Source organism: Mus caroli, unplaced genomic scaffold (assembly GCF_978045245.1).
Source record: "Mus caroli unplaced genomic scaffold, Mus_caroli_1 scaffold_6, whole genome shotgun sequence".
In the NCBI taxonomy this organism is placed as follows: Eukaryota; Metazoa; Chordata; class Mammalia; order Rodentia; family Muridae; genus Mus; species Mus caroli.
In genome coordinates this window covers 148,077,571-148,096,329 of record NW_028227261.1, presented here as the reverse complement: position 1 = coordinate 148,096,329, position 18,759 = coordinate 148,077,571, and the positions used below count along the sequence as shown (strand labels likewise).

Below are 18,759 nucleotides of genomic sequence, written 5' to 3'. Positions count from 1 at the left end.
TCTCCCTGCAGGTCTCTCCCACACCTCAAGGAAGAATGCTCTGAAAACTTGCCTCTACAAAGGGAGAAGAAGAATAACAGGATGACCTCTAAACAGCAGCCAGCATTTGCAAGGGCTGAAACCATTTGGGTGCTTGGGAAAGGTCTGAACACACAAGCTAAGTGTGGTTCTGTACTGGAAAGGCCCAGGAGATCCTGCAGAAGCAAACTAAAACTCTCCTGACGACTGCTTTCAAACCACGTCTAAAACAACTTTCACTAAGTTGGGATATAAACTCATATTCCAAAGGCATAAACCAAAATAAGGCAAGATATTAAAACGAGAAGTAGATCACAGACTTCATGAATAAGAATTAGGCAAGGGAGTGTGTGCTGGCTGAATGAGAATGCGCCTCACAGGCTCGTATTTAAGTGCTCAGTTCCTAGCTAGGAGAACTGTTTGGGAAGGATTAAGATGACTTTGTTGGAGAAGGAGTATCCCTGAAGTCAGACTTTCAGATGTCAAAAGCTCAAGCAATTCCTCTTTTTTTTTTTTTTTTTTTTGAACATACTTCAATAATATTGAGTTTCAGGCAGGCCTGAAGGGCATTTTCTTTCTTTCTTTCTTTCTTTCTTTCTTTCTTTCTTTCTTTCTTTCTTTCTTTCTTTCATTTAGGTATTTTCCTCATTTACATTTCCAATGGCCTGAAGGGCATTTTCTTTCTTTCTTTCTTTCTTTCTTTCTTTCTTTCTTTCTTTCTTTCTTTCTTTCTTTCTTTCTTCCTTTCTTCCTTTCTTTCTTTCTTTCTTTCTTTCTTTCTTTCTTTCTTTCTTTCTTTCTTTCTTTCTTTCTTTCTTTCTTTTAGGTATTTTCCTCATTTACATTTCCAATGCTATCCCAAAAGTCCCCCATACCCTCCCCCCCCACTCCCCTACCCACCCACTCCCACTTTTTGGCCCTGGTGTTCCCCTGTACTGGGGCATATAAAGTTTGCAAGTCCAATGGGCCTCTCTTTGCAGTGATGGCCGACTAGGCCATCTTTTGATACATATGCAGCTAGAGTCAAGAGCTCAGGGGTACTGGTTAGTTCATAATGTTGTTCCACCTATAGGGTTGCAGATCCCTTTAGCTCCTTGGGTACTTTCTCTAGCTCCTCCATTGGGTGCCCTGTGATCCATCCAATAGCTGACTGTGAGTATCCACTTCTGTGTTTGCTAGGCCCCGGCATGGTCTCACAAGAGACAGCTATATCTGGGTCCTTTCAGTAAAATCTTGCTATTGTGTGCAATGGTGTCAGAGTTTGGAAGCTGATTATGGGATGGATCCCCAGATATGGCAGTCTCTAGATGGTCCATCCTTTCGTCACAGCTCCAAACATTGTCTCTGTAACTCCTTCCATGGGTGTTTTGTTCCCAATTCTAAGAAGGGGCAAAATGTCCACACTTTGGTCTTCATTCTTCTGCTCAAGCAATTCCTAATTAGTTCTCTCTCTCTCTCTCTCTCTCTCTCTCTCTCTCTCTCTCTCTCTCTCTCTCTCTCTCAGTGGGCTGTGCACAGACAGCCTGGTCTCTATTCGAGCATAGGTCTTGAACCCTGGAGCCCCGGTGGGCAGAGATTTCCACCTACATGGGACAGGCAGGAGTTTGGCAATACCTCCTAGGCACCTGGCTCCTGTCATGTAGCTATAGCCTCCCACAGCCTCCCTGCAGAGAGGTGTGTGACGATTAAGTCACTCTGACAATGTCCCAAGCTTCTGGCATTCTGGCTAGACTCCACCCCGACGGTTACCTGACTATAGCCAGGTATGCTCCTCCCCACAGTTACCTGATAGTCCAGCACGCTATAAAGGGGGCTGCTTGGCCCCTCCTTGCTCTCTTTAAGCTCTCACCTTTCTAGCTCTCCTTCTCTCACTCCCTTCCCTACTCTCTCCATGTGGCCATGGCCGGCCTTTTTCCCTCTTTCTACCTTTTCTCTTTCTCCCTGCCTTTCTACAATAAAGCTCTAAAACCATAGACTGTCTCTGCTCATCAAGGCCTGCCATGCTGAAATGATGGGATAGGCTTTCTCCTAACCTCCCACCAGAAGGCCTTCCTACGCGCCAATGGGACCAAGGACTCTCGCCTGCTTGGGAAACACCCAGCACCCTCTCCCTCTGCCCTCAACTCCCTTTGGCCCTGGGGGCTAACTGACCCGACCCTGGGGCCCCTACTCTGTTCTCAGCTCCTCCACAGTATCCAGCGTGGGATGCCTGAGACTGAGAACTTGGTACCTAGAACTGCCCCTTGTCCACTCTCCAGAGAGCTGGGATTCCATGGCTTCACACAGCCAGAAACCCACACGGGGCCTCATGGAAAGCATGCAGCAGTCCTTCCGTGTCTGCCTGCCCAGAGCACAGGAACTCTGGCGGGGATGCAGGTTTTCTCCCACTTCCTTTACTCCCCCCCCCCCACTACACCACTGCCCCTCCCCCTTTTCTCTCTGCCTCCTACTTGCAGATAACTAGGTAAATCTTTCAGCTACTGCTCTAGCCATGCCTGTCTTCCTGGTGTCATATTCCCTACCATGATGGTTCTGGATTCTAAACTCTGGAACTATAAGCTCCCACTAAACTTTTTTTTTTTTTTTTTTTAAATAAATGGCCTTAATCATGGTGTTTTGTCTCAGCAACTGAAAGGTAACTAAGATAGAGCATTTAAATATATGAGAAAACTATTATGTAACTAAGAAAATATTTAGATTTGAGAAAATACTGCCAAAAATGTACTTGAAAATACAGTCACTAAGGATCATTTAAATTTCAGATTAGATATAGGTGAAAAAAAATAATTACCAACTAAGATACAAAGATAGACAATTTAGTAAGAATCAGTATAGCTGGTAAAAAAAAAAAAGTTGTACAAAAGCATGTTGGGCAGAGGAGGGATCTGTGGAGGATGAGAAGTCTAGCACAAATCACCGGAGAACTACCGAATGAGAAGGGAGCAAGGAGCAATATCTGAAAAAAGAAAGTGGTTGAAAGATTCCAGAAATGAAGTACAGAGATAATTAAAGTCAGAATAAGTGTGACGAAGCCCATACACATCACCTGGAAGCTGAAGAACACCAATGGCAAGAGATTTTCAAACCAATCAGAGGGAAGAGACAGGTTACTCTCAAAGAAGGCATACATAGTGGATCTCAAAAGCAACAACAGAACCCAGGGCTCAAAAGAGTAAGACGATAGCCTAAAATGCTGAAAGGTAGTGTCCGTCAGTCTAGAAATATATGCAGAGAGATGGTCTTTAAGGTAAGCCTGTTCCCAGCAGACCCACTCCAAAAGAACACTTTAAAATTAAGACAAAAGTAATGCTAAATGAAGATGATATGTATAAATAAAATTGGAGGAAAAAGAGGTGCAGGAAATAATAAACATGGTATTTAATGAATTTTACTAGGTTAAAGAATTAAAAATTATAATTAGAAGGATCACTAGCAAAACTAGAAGTGTTTAAATCAGGAGAAAGAGATTTAGACTTAGTAGTCATCTAAATAGTAAAGTAAAAATATCAATTAATTTATACCTTTCATGCATAAAACCCATTCAAAAAACTAGACTAAATCCCAGGGTAGAAAGAGAAGTTTGGCATACAACCCCATAGCCATGAGCTACTGGCCCTTGTTAGCTGCTGGGGAACGAAGAATCATCTTTCTCCATGAGCGTAGCTACTGTCAAGTCAACTGCAATCCAGCGGAAGACAACACATTCAAGAATATTTTGAGACCACAAATTATTCTTGAGGATATGGAAGGGACAGTGGATTTGGTGTGACTTGATGAATGAATGTCACGAAAACATGTTAGAGGAAACTCAAAATTCATAAAGATCTAATAAAAATAAAAGTAAGAAAACAAACATCAGTGTTCCTAGTCTTAAACTCAGAGATGGTGGGATGAAAAAAAAAAAACAAAAAAAAATCTTAAAGAAGGTGTAACTAGTCATATAAAACACCTGTGGCGCAAATAGGAAGAAATACAATGAGAAGGAGAGATGGGCCCGGCTGTTTGTGTGAATGATGTAACTGTTCCATTTCAGAGTAAAAAATCACTTACCCATGTGTCCTTTATGAGACACATGTAAACATAAGGATGTTTTCAATGGAAAAATGAAAGCAAAAGCAAGCAAAATTCAACTCCATATCTACGGTGATTCATAACCTATAATTTAATTAAAGGAACAGCTAACTATATTCCAAATACACTTGTAACGCCAGGTACTGTGAGGGTTTTGAAGAGGTTGTTAAATTACAGGAGCTAGATTCTAGACGGCGAGCTGCAAGCTGCCTGACTTGGTTTTTTTCTTGCCTCTTCTCTGCAGGTCTCATTTGTGACTTGAAGCTGTCATCAGAGCTCCAGAGCAATGAAGGCCATGGGTGGTGCTTGTAAGATGATAATTAATTCTACTGCTGTATTTACTGGTGTATTTTCTGTCAAAACAGAGCTATTCCATTTAATTGTTCAATTAGATAATCTGGAATCAATATGTAATTGCTTAAAGACAGCATGGTGTGTTAAGAGGGATGCTCTGAAAGCTGCTTTCACCCGGCTGGAACTCCGTATTCCTGTGTGGTTCACTCCTTATAAATGATTTCAGTTATCTTTTGACTTAATGCTGGTTCATATTTAACTAGAGTTGTTGCAATACAACATTCCACAGAAATCCTACACACACATAAAGGAGAAAATACTGTATAATTCTTAAGTATCATAAAAAATACTTAGTTTCAGCAGAGGATTTTTTCCTAGCTGTTTAACACACGTAAGAGGAATATAACACACACAAACATTAGAGGAATTCTGAAGCCACGGTCAGCAACAGCATTCTAAAGTAGAATAGGGGATGGATTTTCTTGAGATGGAAAATTTAGTTGAACAGAACCTCTGGAATGTTTGTGAAAAAGAAAAAAGTCATTAAAAAAAGCAAAACAAAACAAAACAGTTATTTCCTGTCTGAAAGAACTGCAGGGACAAAAATGGAGAAGAGCATGAGGAAAAGGAGCTCCAGTGACAGATCCAAAGTGGGATCCAGCTCAGGGGGAGGCCCCAAGGCCTGGCACTAATACTGAGGCTATGGTGTGCTTACAAATGGAGGCCTAGCATGACTGCCCTCCCAAAGGCCCAACAAGCAGTGGACTGAGCCAGATGCAGAGAGTTACACTCAACCAATGGACAGAAGGCAGGCACCCCTGTGGTTGAATTAGGGAAAAGCTGGAAGAAGCCAAGGAGGAGGGCAGCCCTATAGGAAGACCAGCAGTCTCAAATAACCTGGACTCCCGAGATCTCTCAGACACTGAGACAGCATATACCAGCTAATATGAGGCCCCCAACACATATACAGCAGAGGACTGCCAGGTCTAGACTTGGTCAGAGAGAGAGAGAGAGACTTGGGGCCCCAGGGAGTGGGGAGGTCTGCTGGGGTGGGGACACCCTCTTGGAGACAGGGGTGGGGGGAGGGAGGAGGTGTGTGTGGGATGTGGAACATTCTGGTGGACTGGGAGTGGGATAAAGTCTGGACTGTAAAAAAAAAGTTTAAAGAATAAATTAAAAACAGAAGAAAAAACTCCAAGGATATTGTTGAGAAATCCATCTTTTTACCCCCCCACACACCCCAAACTCGAGAGCGCGCTACTACAGAATATGAATTCTTTCACACAGGCTCACAGCCACTGGCAGAGACTTAAGCAAAGGCTTTGGAATCTGAGGATTGAGTGATGGACTGCAAGCTCAGTGGTAAAATTTCACATCAGCTTGGAGGTTTATCATACACAAGTTCATGCCTTGGGACAATTATGAGCTGTGTCCCTAAGGGGTTAACAGTAAATGGCAAAATGAGAGTTCTAAGAATTTCAGGCTCTTATCCACTCTGCCACTTGTGTAAGGTGAAGAGTGTGTGCAATGTTACTGTAGTTAAGACATATCCTGTATAAAATGTATTTTAGAAGACACCACAAATTTTGCATTAATTTTTTGAAATGCCAAGAAGGATTGCTGATAAAGATAATTGTGACACACAAGTTGAGCATTAATTCAATATATATATGAATATAATACAACACATATAATTTCTGCCTAGGTTATTGCCTAGAAACCATGAATCTCTGGCAACAATCATATGGTTGATGTCCATATTTGGGTCTAAACAATCACTGGCTGTTAGGTACTATTAGAAAAATCCATGTTTCCTTAGGAAAATGTCTTTGTCATCTAAATATTCAGCTGATATCCAGGTTTTCACTAAAGCAGTGGTTGAATTATTATTAATTAGTCTTCTAGTAGTTCCTCTTTCTGAGAATGGATAGGCCCCCACTTACCCCAGGACTGACAGTGAGGCTGAGGAGAATTTAATGTGTTTGCAGACACACTGACACTCATAGTTGGGATTTATTTTTATTTTGTTTGGGAAGTTGGCAACACATGGAACTGACTGCTGGGACAGGAAAAGTTTGCACTCACAGATCCCCAGAGCAGGAGGCACAGCTCAGTACATGGTCGCCCGTGGAGGGACCTAACTCAATGAAGGACAGAAAGGACCAGGACAATGCAGGACACACAGAGGATGTGTTGGCAGTTTTGTGTGCAGGAATGGGCAGTGTGGGCATGTTGTGAGCAGGGAAAGTGCTCGGTCAGCACAGTGTCAGTAGACTCTGGTCTTTATGGGTGGGTCTCAGTTGGCTATACCCAACCCTGGGTAGTAGTCTAGTCCTCTGCCCTGCCCACCCCAAATACCAGGGTATCCAGAGTACAGAAATACGAAAATACTGTCAATGCTATCAATAAATCAAATTAATCTATGAATTACAATTCACCTATATTTACAGTCACATAGATGACAGCCCCATAGATCTGATACTATAGTTCAGATCTCATAGCAATTCCTTTAGCAGAATGTTGGCAGTTTAACTTCTGCCAAACAAAACTCTTTTTTTATTAGATATTTTCTTTTACATTTCAAATCTATTAGATATTTTCATTTACATTTCAAATGCTATCCCTATACCCTCCCCCTACCCTGCTCCCCAACCCACCCACTCCAGCTTCCTGGCCTTGGCATCGCCCTGTACTGGGGCATATAATCTTCACAAGACCAAGGGCCTCTCCTCCCAATGATGGCCGACTAGGCCATCTTCTGCTACATATGCAGCTAGAGACACAAGCTCTGGGGCGGGGGGGGGGGTACTAGTTAGTGCATATTGTTGTTCCTCCTATAGGGTTGCAGACCCCTTTAACTCCTTGTGTACTTTCTCTAGCAAACAAAACTCTTATGAAGGTGATAAGAAAACAGAGTGGTTGACACATCTGACTATTTAATAGGAAGATTTTAAAAGAAATAAAAGAGGGGTCTTGAAAGATGGTTCAGCAGTTAGGAGCTTGAAGTGATCATGTAGAACACCTGAGTTTGGTTTCCAGCATCTACATCAGGCAGTCACAAAAGCCCCCCAGGAACCAGAGCCTTGGGCCTCCTCCCAAGGACCTGTGTATTGTCCACCCACTGCCTATACATATCACAAATAAAATAAGTCTTTCAAAAAGAATGAGAATAGAAAGACAGTATTCATGTCCTGGTGGGCATGTTTACAGTAGGTAGACACACATCCTTCTCACCAGGATAACTTTGGGTGGCACTTCATTGGTAATTAGGGAGGGGAAGGAGGGAAGAGTTTCGTGTTTTCAAGCAAAAGCCTACAGGGTTTTGGTTTGGACATTTCTTTTTCTTTCTTTTCTAATCTTTTAAAAAAGTATTATACTTTAGAGTAACGACTCCCTTAAAAAACTTTAAAGGAATTTAAAGGAAATTTCAGCTAATTTTCATCTCCAATGGCATTTAAAAAACAATTTCCCACTCAAATGACTTAAAGAAAGGCATCTGGTGACCGACCCATAGGGAAGTACAAAACACTCGCACCCAGGCCTCTCTTCTACATAGTTGTCTTATGCCCTGCCTGTCACTAGTACAGGACAAGTGGGTGAGGTGCTCCCAGGATGTCATCTAACTACAACATTACAGCTTGCATTCTGACCCATCCTCACCCCCTACTCACACACCACAGGGCTTCGCTGTCTCAAAGTTCACTGGGGTGAAGCTATAACTCAGTTTTGTACAGGGCTTTCCTAGAGTGGGTTTGACCTCCAGCATTCCACACCTCCCAGTACTCAGGAGGTGGAAACAGGGCCATCAGAAGTTCAAGGTCAAGACAGGCAGTAGTGGCACATGCCTATAATCCAAGCACTTGGGAGGCAGAGGCAGGTGGATTTCTGAGTTTGAGGCCAGCCTGGTCTACAGAGTGAGTTCCAGGACAGCCAGGGAAACCCTATCTTGAAAAAACAAAAAACAAAAAAAGAAGTTGTTCAAGGTCCTCCTCAGTTACATAGCACCTCAGGCATCCGAGGTTAGCCCATGCTCCATGAGATCCTTGCAAGGAAAAAGAATGTCCCTACAGAGATACAGAAGGGAGTAAGACAGGCTCAACTGCAGAAGTGAAGTGGAACAGAGTTTAACTAGCATTACTCAATTTGTGAACCATATACATTTTAAGAGTTAAAACAATCTTTGTGTTACATGTATACACACAAACATACACACATACACACTGAAAGGACAAATAAAGAACTTAAAAGTATAAGGCAAGCACGTGGTTGCTTCATTAAGCAAGCATACGCTTCCCACCAGTATTTCTCATAGGGAAGACACCCAGGCCCTCCTCACATGCCAATGCAGGTGGCCAGCACAGGTCATACCTTGGAGGTGTCCTCACACTCATCCTCATGCACTGAGCTGGACGGTGAAGGGGTTGCAGACTTGCTCCCAGGTGGAGAAGGGGAGTTGTGGGGGACATTAGTTCCTCCCATGTTCAAGCCCAACTGTGCACTCAGCTGCGACTGGTTGATGGTGGTCAGCTGGCCGGGCTGCATCATGCTTGCCTGCTGTCTGATGTCTGTAGGCTGGCCTCTTGGCCTCATGGCTGCCATCTGAGGATGGGAGCTGTACTGAGCTCCTTCTGCATTCCCAATATCTTGCATCTAAAATAAATGAATGAATAGATACATTTTCAGAAACATGCTTCTTGAAAGGTTTATTTTTATTTTTATGTTTTGACTTTTTGACAAAGGGTCTCACTATGCCAGCTCAGGTTACCATGGGATCCATGATTCTGCTGCTTCAGCCTCTGTAGTTAGAGATGAACGCTATCGGAACCAGCTTAGAAAAGTTTCTTTAACTTGTAGGTGGTGGAATGTGCTTCTAAGCAGAATATACACTAATATTCTCTGTATTATGATAATTGTAACATATAGATTACTTTAAAGAACATAAAAAAAATGGAGCTTGAAAACTGTCAGCTGTACTGCTGTCTGGCATGGAAAGGTCCTGGGTTTTAATCTCATTATCACAAACATCCAACCCAAACCAGATTTTCATAATTGGGTCAACATTGTATTTCATCACCCAAGACCAGGTAGGAACCTAGTTCTATTTTTGTTCTGATAAATAGACATCTTATTGGCTTACATTTACACGTTGTAACACTGTATTTATTTATGTGATAAAGATGTCAACATGCTGGTTCTTGTCAGAATGAGATCCAAATTACAAAGTCATTTGTGATTTTAGTATCACAGCCTCCCACTAAGCCCTGTGTCTTCATTCTAATCATTTAAGGAAGGTTTTAGAAGACAAGAGGATGAGCGTTCTCAGTTTATATTTTTTGAGAGTTTCATACGTGATTAAATTGTACTTATATCACTTCTATCCCTCACCCCACATCCCCCATTTCATATTTATAATGTACGCACACACGCAAGAGCACACACGCGTGCATACATACACACAAATGTATGTTTAAAAACCTTGACAGTCCTTTAGCTGTCGTTTTTATGTGTTCAGGGCTAACCAGTGGGGATCAGATAACCTATCAGAGAGCTTGTCCCTTGAGAGAACCAATCATCCTTGCCTCAGAAGCCATTGACTACCACTGTAGCTCTTCATTTAAGGTTGGGTGTACTGGCTAGTTTTGTGTCAACTTGACACAGCTGGAGTTATCACAGAGAAAGAAGCTTCAGTTGAGGAAATGCCTCCATGAGATCCAACTGTAAGGCATTTTCTCAATTAGTGATCAAGGGGGAAAGGCCACTTGTGGGTGGTGCCATCCCTGGGCTGATAGTCTTGGGTTCTATAAGAGAGCAGGCTGAGCAAGCCAGGGGAGGCAAGCCAGTAAAGAAACATCCCTCCATGGCCTCTGTATCAGCTCCTGCTCCCTGACCTGTCTGAGTTCCAGTCCTGACTTCCTTTGGTGATGAACAGCAGCATGGAAGTGTAAGCCGAATAAAATCTTTCCTCCTCAACTTGCTTCTTGGTCATGATGATTATGCAGGAATAGAAACCCTGACTAAGACAAATTGGTACCAGGAGTGGGGTATTCCTGTGACAACCTGACCATGTTTTGGGGTTTTGTGAGTTTCCTCCAATTTTTTGGGCATGTCAAATGCTGTGACTATCATTCATGTCTTGCTTAGGCAGTCACATGGAGATTTCAGGGTTGCAGTTCCATGCCATGTGTATAAGACACTCTCTCCCTGCAGGTGCTCTGGTTCAGTTAAACCTTTATTGAATACCCAGAATTATCTCCTACCCACCTTCCTCAGAATGCTTATGGACAGGTATGTACCAATTGATTAATTGACTATTGCAGTGATTTGACTGTGCAGACAGATTTGAAAGTAAGGCTCTAAAACTGCCACGTCTCAGTATTAATCCACTATGCTATCAGAGTGACTGCTTTTCAGCCTTAACGAGACTCCCTCTTGTAATTCAAGCAATGAATTTTGTCTCTGTAGGATTAAAATGAAACACGTTGGGAGATGAAGCACTTAATGTTATCTGGAGGTCAAATGCATTGTGTAGGGGAGTATGGTGGATTTCACTTAACATTTCTCTAGCAGTTCAAACCTAACACATTAGTGAATGGTCCTGGTATATATTGGTGTGGCTTGTTTAGTTCCCTGTGAGAAGGATTGTTTAAAAAGTGCTCAAGATGAGAGAACAGGGTGGAGAATATGGACAAAGATGCAGTGAAGGACTTGCTAGTTAAAAATACACAAGAAACTGAAAACTCTAATTAATTCTAGCTGCTGTTGCATAGCAAAAAAAAAAAAAAAAATTCCACATAGACTTGAGAGTCGAGTAATTTCTAAGCTTTTTTTTTTTTTTTTTTTTTTTTTTGTATAGCAGCAACATTATTTTTGCCAGTGTGCACAGGCCATTTCACAACACTAACTAGTCCAGCTGAGTGTAGACTGAGGCTGTGCAGGTCTGGAGCCTGTGTTCTTGCTTCCTGACAGGCCTTGCGTTGGGCCATTCACCCTCTGGCTGTTCCCCAACTCCCAGGCAGGCTCCATTGTTCGTCCTTGAGTTGCTGCACCTTGTGTTCTTGGTGAAGCTTAGGTTGGTTCCACAAGTTATCTAACTTCCTGGTCTGAACCAGCATCTATTTTTCGAAAACACAAACTGTATTGCTCCAGGCCTTTAAAGGCAAATCTAATTCTCGAAGCCACCCCTCCCTGAAACAGTCACGGGAGAGACAGCTCTCACAGATATCCTGCCGTTTTCAGAGGGTACCGAGAAAACCAGAATTGACTTTTAAAAGAAGAGGGAACATAAACTATTTTTTGAAGGGCTTACTCCCAAGTGTATTGAACTCCTATGCCTCGTAGCATTTCCCACAGCTTTAATTATGGGTCCGGAAAAGTGGCCACCTGTGAATGAGCACTGTCCTATGGCACAGCCTCTTTTAATCCCGCCTCCTGTAAATCGCTCAGGTGCGAATTCAGTCTTGGTGCTGCAGGGAACACGTTCCATAGCTCTGTGAATTAAGAGTACTTGCCAGCTGAGTCAGACTTTAACTAAATCATCTTTCTAACAATGCGGAACAACTTGATACCTTGATTTCTTCTTCCCATACACCTCTGGTTCCAAAGCATGCGCCATGTGTGACATGTTTTGAGTCCATTTTATCTCATCTGTGCAGAAATCTGGTAGTTTTAGCCTGGTGCTTCAGGTCTAAATTGATTTTCACACAGAGGCTCCAGATTCGTGGCATTGAAGTGTTCCTTACTGAGGGACAACCTCCCTTCCAAAGCACCAATTTCTTTTACTGTTTTGCAAAATATCCAATTTTTCTTATGCTAATTTGTGTTATTCTAAGTCTGTATTCTTGCTGCTTCCTTAAAGAGGAAGTAGTCTTCGACCATGGTGGAGCCAAGGATCATGTAGGTAAGGACTCACCATGCCACCAATGGCAGCAGGCTAGGCAGGCAGACATTTTTGACACTGCACCAGGCAAGCATAAGCAAGAGACCATCACCAACTCTTCAGGAGCCATGTGCTCAGATACACTGAAATCCTAGCACCACCGTGACATTCCTGATTAGGAGAAGAACACAAATGTTGTGTTGCTTTCATGGGAACCATTTAAGTTCCCCCATATGGGGGAGGGGAGAATTAAGGTAGATGATGTCTAATTATAAAACATAATAATTAGTGACCTCATACAAGCCAGCAAAGGCCTTTGTTACCAGTCTCCTCCTGAGGTGCACTGGTTGGTTGGTACTCCTTGATGTCAGATACAAAATTTAATCCAGCCAGATAGTTTTCTGTTTTCCCCCATATTTTAAATTTATAGTGAACAAGTGTGTAAAGTCACACTTATTAGTGATGATTTTTTTTTCTGTGTTCTTTTCTTGTTCCTGATAGTAAAAATATTGGATAGTGGTTAGAGCTGGAGGAAATGGCAGGGCTATTCAGCAGGGCTCTGAGGTGGCTGGAAGAACAATGAGTAGAGGGGCTTCGGTCTCTGAGTCTCTGATTAAGATGGTTATTAAGGACACCATCTCTGCCGATTTGTCACCCCATGTCTATCTTTTATATGCTGCTAAAGGTAATTTTGATTGATACAACCTAATTGGTTATAGACTATGTTTTTCAGCACTGTGAAGAACCCATCATCATATTTTTGTGAACTGGAATGTAGAGGAGTTTTGGTCAGGTAGAGTCTGCATAGATTGGGCCGGCTCCATACAGGGTAATGCATACCCCAATCATCTGGGGATTTTATCTGCTAAGCCCCAGCACTCAAATGCACTAGAAGTAATGTCCAATGTGTTTATTTATCACTTTAAAACATTAGTAAGCTCTATACTATCTATTAGTACTAATATACTATTAGTACTATTAGTAAACTCTATAACTATACTATTGTTATTGTACAATAGTATTTTCATACTTATGGGAGTAAAAATGACAATTAAAATAAAGGAGGAAGATTATAATGATGAAGGGGAATTTCATATGCACCCCTTCAAACCTTTTCCCAATTAATGAAAACCCAAAGTTCCATCAGAATTGATTATGAGAGCAGGGTAGACTGTCCATTCATTCTGCCTATGCCCTGCTCTGGGATGGACCTTCTGACTTGCATGGCACATCCCTTCTACAACAGAAGAGATCCAGGTTTAAGATAGTGGGACTCACTAGGTACAACATTTGACACACCTTTCAGCATGTGTGAGACCTTTGATTTTTTTTGGAAATAGAGAGAAAACCCAGGCCCCTATTGCCTACCAAAATAATTGTCAAACATTATTTTGGTGTGATTGGGACACCTCTGCCTCCAGAAAGTACTTGTGATAGTGTTAGCTGCACAGTGACAAATGATCTTAAAATTGTACTCTAGAATAATACAGAACATTGGAGGTTTGATGTTGGTGTTCAAAGCTCTGTGTATATAACATAATTCTCATGCCTGCTGTTTTCTTTGAACATCATCAGCATCCTTCCCAGTCCATTGTGGGAGCCTGGAAAACTATCATTATCCCTGCCTCTAGCAGACAATCTATATTGGAACAGTTGTACACATAAAACTCTAACGACAGCCCGTCTCTCCCTGCTCAGATCCAGCTGTTTAAGTGAGCAGCAGTTGGTGAACAGAGCTCTGGAGCAGGGCGAGCCCCAAGGCCTCTCTGCTAAGATGGTTTACCAGCTGCTGCATTCTGTGGTCTATGCAGGCAACTCCTGGATTTGTGCCAGATCCAACTGGAGCAGGGGAACATGAAGAATCTCAGAAGCTCTGGTGCTCACCCCTGTCTGTCAACGTTTGACACCTTTCGCTGTGGAGTGCTTTCCCCAGGGACAGGAAGAGACCCTACTGGCATTGGCTGTGACAAGTGCTTGCTCACATCCCCTTTGATGAATGTACGTCATCAAACACAAACCATTCTCAGCATCTAAGGAAAGCTTCAGAGTCTTGTTCTGGGTTGTCCATGCAGTCCTGCATGATTAATTAGGGCTGGAAGCCTAAGCAGTTTTAGTTGTTTTCTAAGGAATGATACACTGTAAGAGTCTATGAGAAGAATGTAAATATTGGTATTATTTAAATCTACAATTTGATTATATATTTTGATGAGGATTCAATTAATATGTAAATGCATGTATCAGAACAAATGTGTGGGTGAATTTAATAATTAAATTTTACTTATTATTCTCATAAGTACATTTCTATGAGAGAGCTTAATTTGTCTTGTTGTCTAAACAAGTTAAAGAAATTATCCTAATGTGATGGCCTTGCATATTCTACTTATTATTTGGACATGCATAATTTATACAAATATCAACATTTTGCTATTAGGAATTTGTTACTAAACAATGATATTGTCAAAAAAGAAAACAATACCTAAATACTACACAAGTTGTATTTTTAAAGAAGAAGAAAAAACAAGTTATAAAGGGAGGGTAGAACATTTAAATGAAAACATTTTCATCAAGAAAAGTTTAAAGTTTAAATTAACTTGATTTCAACACTAAACTTCCAAAACCAAGTTTACTTTTGAATTTAGTATTTTGAATTCTTGCTTTTCTTTCAAAAGACAGTTAGGAACTCTACTAGGTTTCATAGCTCTTTCCAGTACCCTAATGTGAGATATTTGTAGTTAGGACTAGTATATATTGTGAGGAACACAATTCGTCTCTGAGACACTACTCTCTCTAGAACCACCACACTGGGGGACAACTAAACCTGTGCTCAAGAAACATAGGTCCATGCTGATATGAGCCTCCCCTACTGCTCAGCCTCTGCTCCTTCAGGCCAAGGTCAGACTCATTCATGAAATGGACTCATTACTCAAGAGACTTTGTAAGTAAGAGACAAACATTGCTGAGGAGTATTACAAGAAAAATTGAAATACTTTGTTATCATCTTTAAAAATCTTCTCCTTCAAGATGACCCAAATAGCAGACCCTAAAGGGTACAAACAATTTGTAGACCTGACTACCTGCAGTGTCCCCACTGGGCCTGGCTCCTGTTTGACTTCTGTTCCTCTCATAATTAAACACAGAAAGAAGAATCTTTGTTACCCCCACAAATATGTCCAGATTTCTTGCACAAAAGGCAATCTGTTAATGTTTGCAACTGACATGTCTTCTCAGGCTTAGATTTTGCATGTTTTATGCTTAGCTCATGCAGCCATTTTGAAGGTTACAGAGCCTTTAGGAAGTAGGGCCTAACTGCTGAGGTATCTTGGTGAGGACAAGCTTTTGATAGCTTTGCAATGCACATGTCCAGTGCTTGTCTGTTCTCTTTATATCCCACCTGCCGCCATATGAATAAGCCTCCAGTGCATGCCCAGGCACTGTGACCTGTTCCATGCTTTCCTACCAGGACATGCTATAATTTCTGAAACTGTGAGCCAAACAAGCCTTTCCTGCTAAAGCTGTTGTGACAGCTGTCTTGTTACAGAGAAAAGTAATTAACACACACAGCCTTTCTACTTTTGACTTCTCCTCCTCTTCCTCCTCCTCCTATTCTTCCTCCTCTGCAGGTAAATTGTTTGCTTTCATCAAATCAGCCTGCCTGTTTCCCATGAACTATCGTAGTTCTTAATTACTTGACCTTCATTTCCACCGTTGAAAACAGAGGGATTTTTAACATTCTCACTATGCCTACTGTGTGGCAGGCATTGGTTTTGTTTTCTGGTGAACTGAAAGTGGCCATCTTGTCTGAAACGTTTTCTGTATGCAGCTCAATTTGCAGTCTGGGAAACACAACACAACATATAAGTGTCATTGGTGCCATGGTGATGAGTCTCAAGAAGAAACAAGGAGAGAAGAAAACAGTATTTGCCTTTAAGTAACTCACTGTGAGAATTAACTAAGAGAGAAGAGTGCTTTCTCAAGACTAAACTTAGTTTCACATTTGAGGTTTGTGCAGAAGTCTTTTGTTGCTCTCTTTGACAAGTTCTGGTTCATGCAGAACTGTTGATGTCATGAGTCGATGCAGCCAAGAGCTGCATCTGTGGGGACTGTCCCTAGAACAGCTTGAGTAGCTTATGGCCACAGAGCACAGGGGCTACTGTGAGATAGTAAATAGAGTTTATAACTTGGTTTTAATGGCCCCATGAGAAGGCTAGATGGGTACCTGCCCGACAGAAGGGTTAACAAGAGTGTAATGTATGTAAAGGCATTATGACTCACATTCCATCCTTCTCATTCACAAATCTTGGCCATATACCCTTTCCTGTGCAACATCACTATGGACAGGTAGTTAGGGTGTGTGCCTTTTTACCATCTAGTTATCAACTGTTTTGGACTTCGGTTGAGAAAACCCATTTCTGAATGCTTTGTGTGAATAATAATTGTCTCCCAATGTGATTTTTAAACTATTAACAATATTGTTAGGCTTGATGAAGCTTCAGTAGGCTTTAGGGCTCTTCTGTTTAGCACAAATTAGGGAAATATGAAAATTACATGTTGATGCCAACATAAGTTCAGTTCATTACAGGACATAATGACTTACGGGTGAAATGCTCTATCTTGTTTAAAGAATTTTAGGGACCGTATGATCTACCCTGTTTCCCAAGACTTGAGAATTACTACTTTCTACAAGGTTATATCACTCTGACAATAAGAATGTATAGAATGTATAGATCTGCTGTTGGTACTCCTGTGACTAGTCATGAAGGTGTTCCTTTGTCTACCTCATGCCTTTTGCATGTGTATTACAAAGTGTAGACAGTGCTTTGCTCTAAAAAACTGTCACCCATTATCAAGTGTGTCCCACAGTGCTCATGTCTGTTCACATCTCCTTAACTTTAATGTGCACAGAGACAGGAGAGAATAATGGTATCTATTTTGTTTTTTGTTTTTTTTTTCAGGATACTTTCAGGGACTATGAGCACTGCAATATGAAGAACAACCTGGAAGTGCAAGTGATGAGGAATTGGGAAATCCTCTGAGACTCTGCTCTGAGAGCAGTAGCTTACTGCTCAGAACTGCCTCTGCCTGTTCATGGCAGCCTGCACCAGCCAAAACAGCACTCCACACTATATTTAGATCCTATTAACTTGTGTTCTCATCTTTTCCACTGCGATGTTGATGGGATGCTGGTAGAAATGGAGATATGAGTGGCATGTTGACCTCTTCACAGCGGTTCAGAACGGGGACACTGGAGTTCATCTGGAGGCTCTGAAATCCCTGGAAGCACACAGCACCCAGCTCAAAAGCACATCCTGGGAAGCAGAATTAACTCTCGGCTTGCATAAAAGAGCTTCTTGGACGGGTTCTTTTTTTTTTTTTAATGTTTCCAGCTTATTAAAATTTTGAAGAAAAGTGCTGCTTTAAATTAGCCTTTTATTATGGAACCCACCCAATAATCCTTCTAATAATATATTATAAAACATTAAAATAGCATGAAACCCAGATAGAAAAAGGCTAGAAATCCTGTCCTGTCGAGCATAGTATTAATAACTTGGGGGGAAAAAAACCAGTCCGAGAAAATTATAATTCGTTTGGTTCCTTTAAAGTGACTGACTCTGTAAGTGACCTTAAGCTCCTTTAAAACAATTATGATTCAAATATTTGTCTGGAAAAATTGTATAGTCTGTTAGATGATTGCATGGATGTAGTTATGCACAGTCTCTCTATTCCTTGGTATGACTGACTTAGTCAATCTCAACACACTTCATTCATTTATGCTCTTACACACTTTGAGTCATATAAAGTCAGGGTCTCAAAACTAATCATAAAAAATACTGACTGCTATTCATGCTAACATAATAACCTTTTCTTTAAAACAACTACCAATAAATTTCATTATAAGAAGTTATTAAAAGGGTTAAAAACCTATTAAATGTCAAAAAATTTGCTTGACTCAAACTTCTAATAAAGAAAGAGAATAGGCTTTCTTTCTAAATTATTTAAATCTTTACTGACTGTGCAGTGAACCATGAAATTAGAAAAGTGTTATTAGAAATGTTCACTGGTTTTTATAAAAGTTGGAGTACAGAATGTATCAAGCCATGGTCTTTAACAAGACTAGTTGGAGCAGCAAGTTCCTAATCCTAGTATACGGCTTCTTCTGATAGAAAGGTCATAATTAAAACCATTCTGTAAAATGGTGATAATAAAATTATGACTTCAGAAGCTCACATGCTCATTTTGAATATGGGAGATACATGCTTTAATTTTAATTTGGACAAATAACCTCTATTTAATCAATGATTAGGTTTTAATAGTGGCTAATTTTAAACTAGTGTTAGCTTGATATAACCATCATTTATAGGTTTATCACTTACCAAGTTCACACTGAAATTAGAGACTTATGATCTAAAGAGTTAAAAATCATAATGATATTAATCTTGAATGTCAGGTTAAAAATAAAATGGGTAGAAGTTATTCTCTCTCTTTTTTCTTTCTCTTTTCTC

The 18,759-nt window shown here is 41.1% G+C and overlaps 1 protein-coding gene across 1 annotated transcript in view; it reads right to left on the bottom strand.

Moving 5' to 3' along the window:
• Positions 1–18,759, bottom strand: part of Tox (thymocyte selection associated high mobility group box) — a 302,621-nt gene that overhangs the window by 47,138 nt on the left and 236,724 nt on the right. Inside the window, exon 5 of the mRNA XM_029476656.2 lies at positions 8,752–9,033. Within this exon, the coding sequence (XP_029332516.1) occupies positions 8,752–9,033 (282 nt within the window). The remainder of the gene's footprint in view (positions 1–8,751; positions 9,034–18,759) is intronic.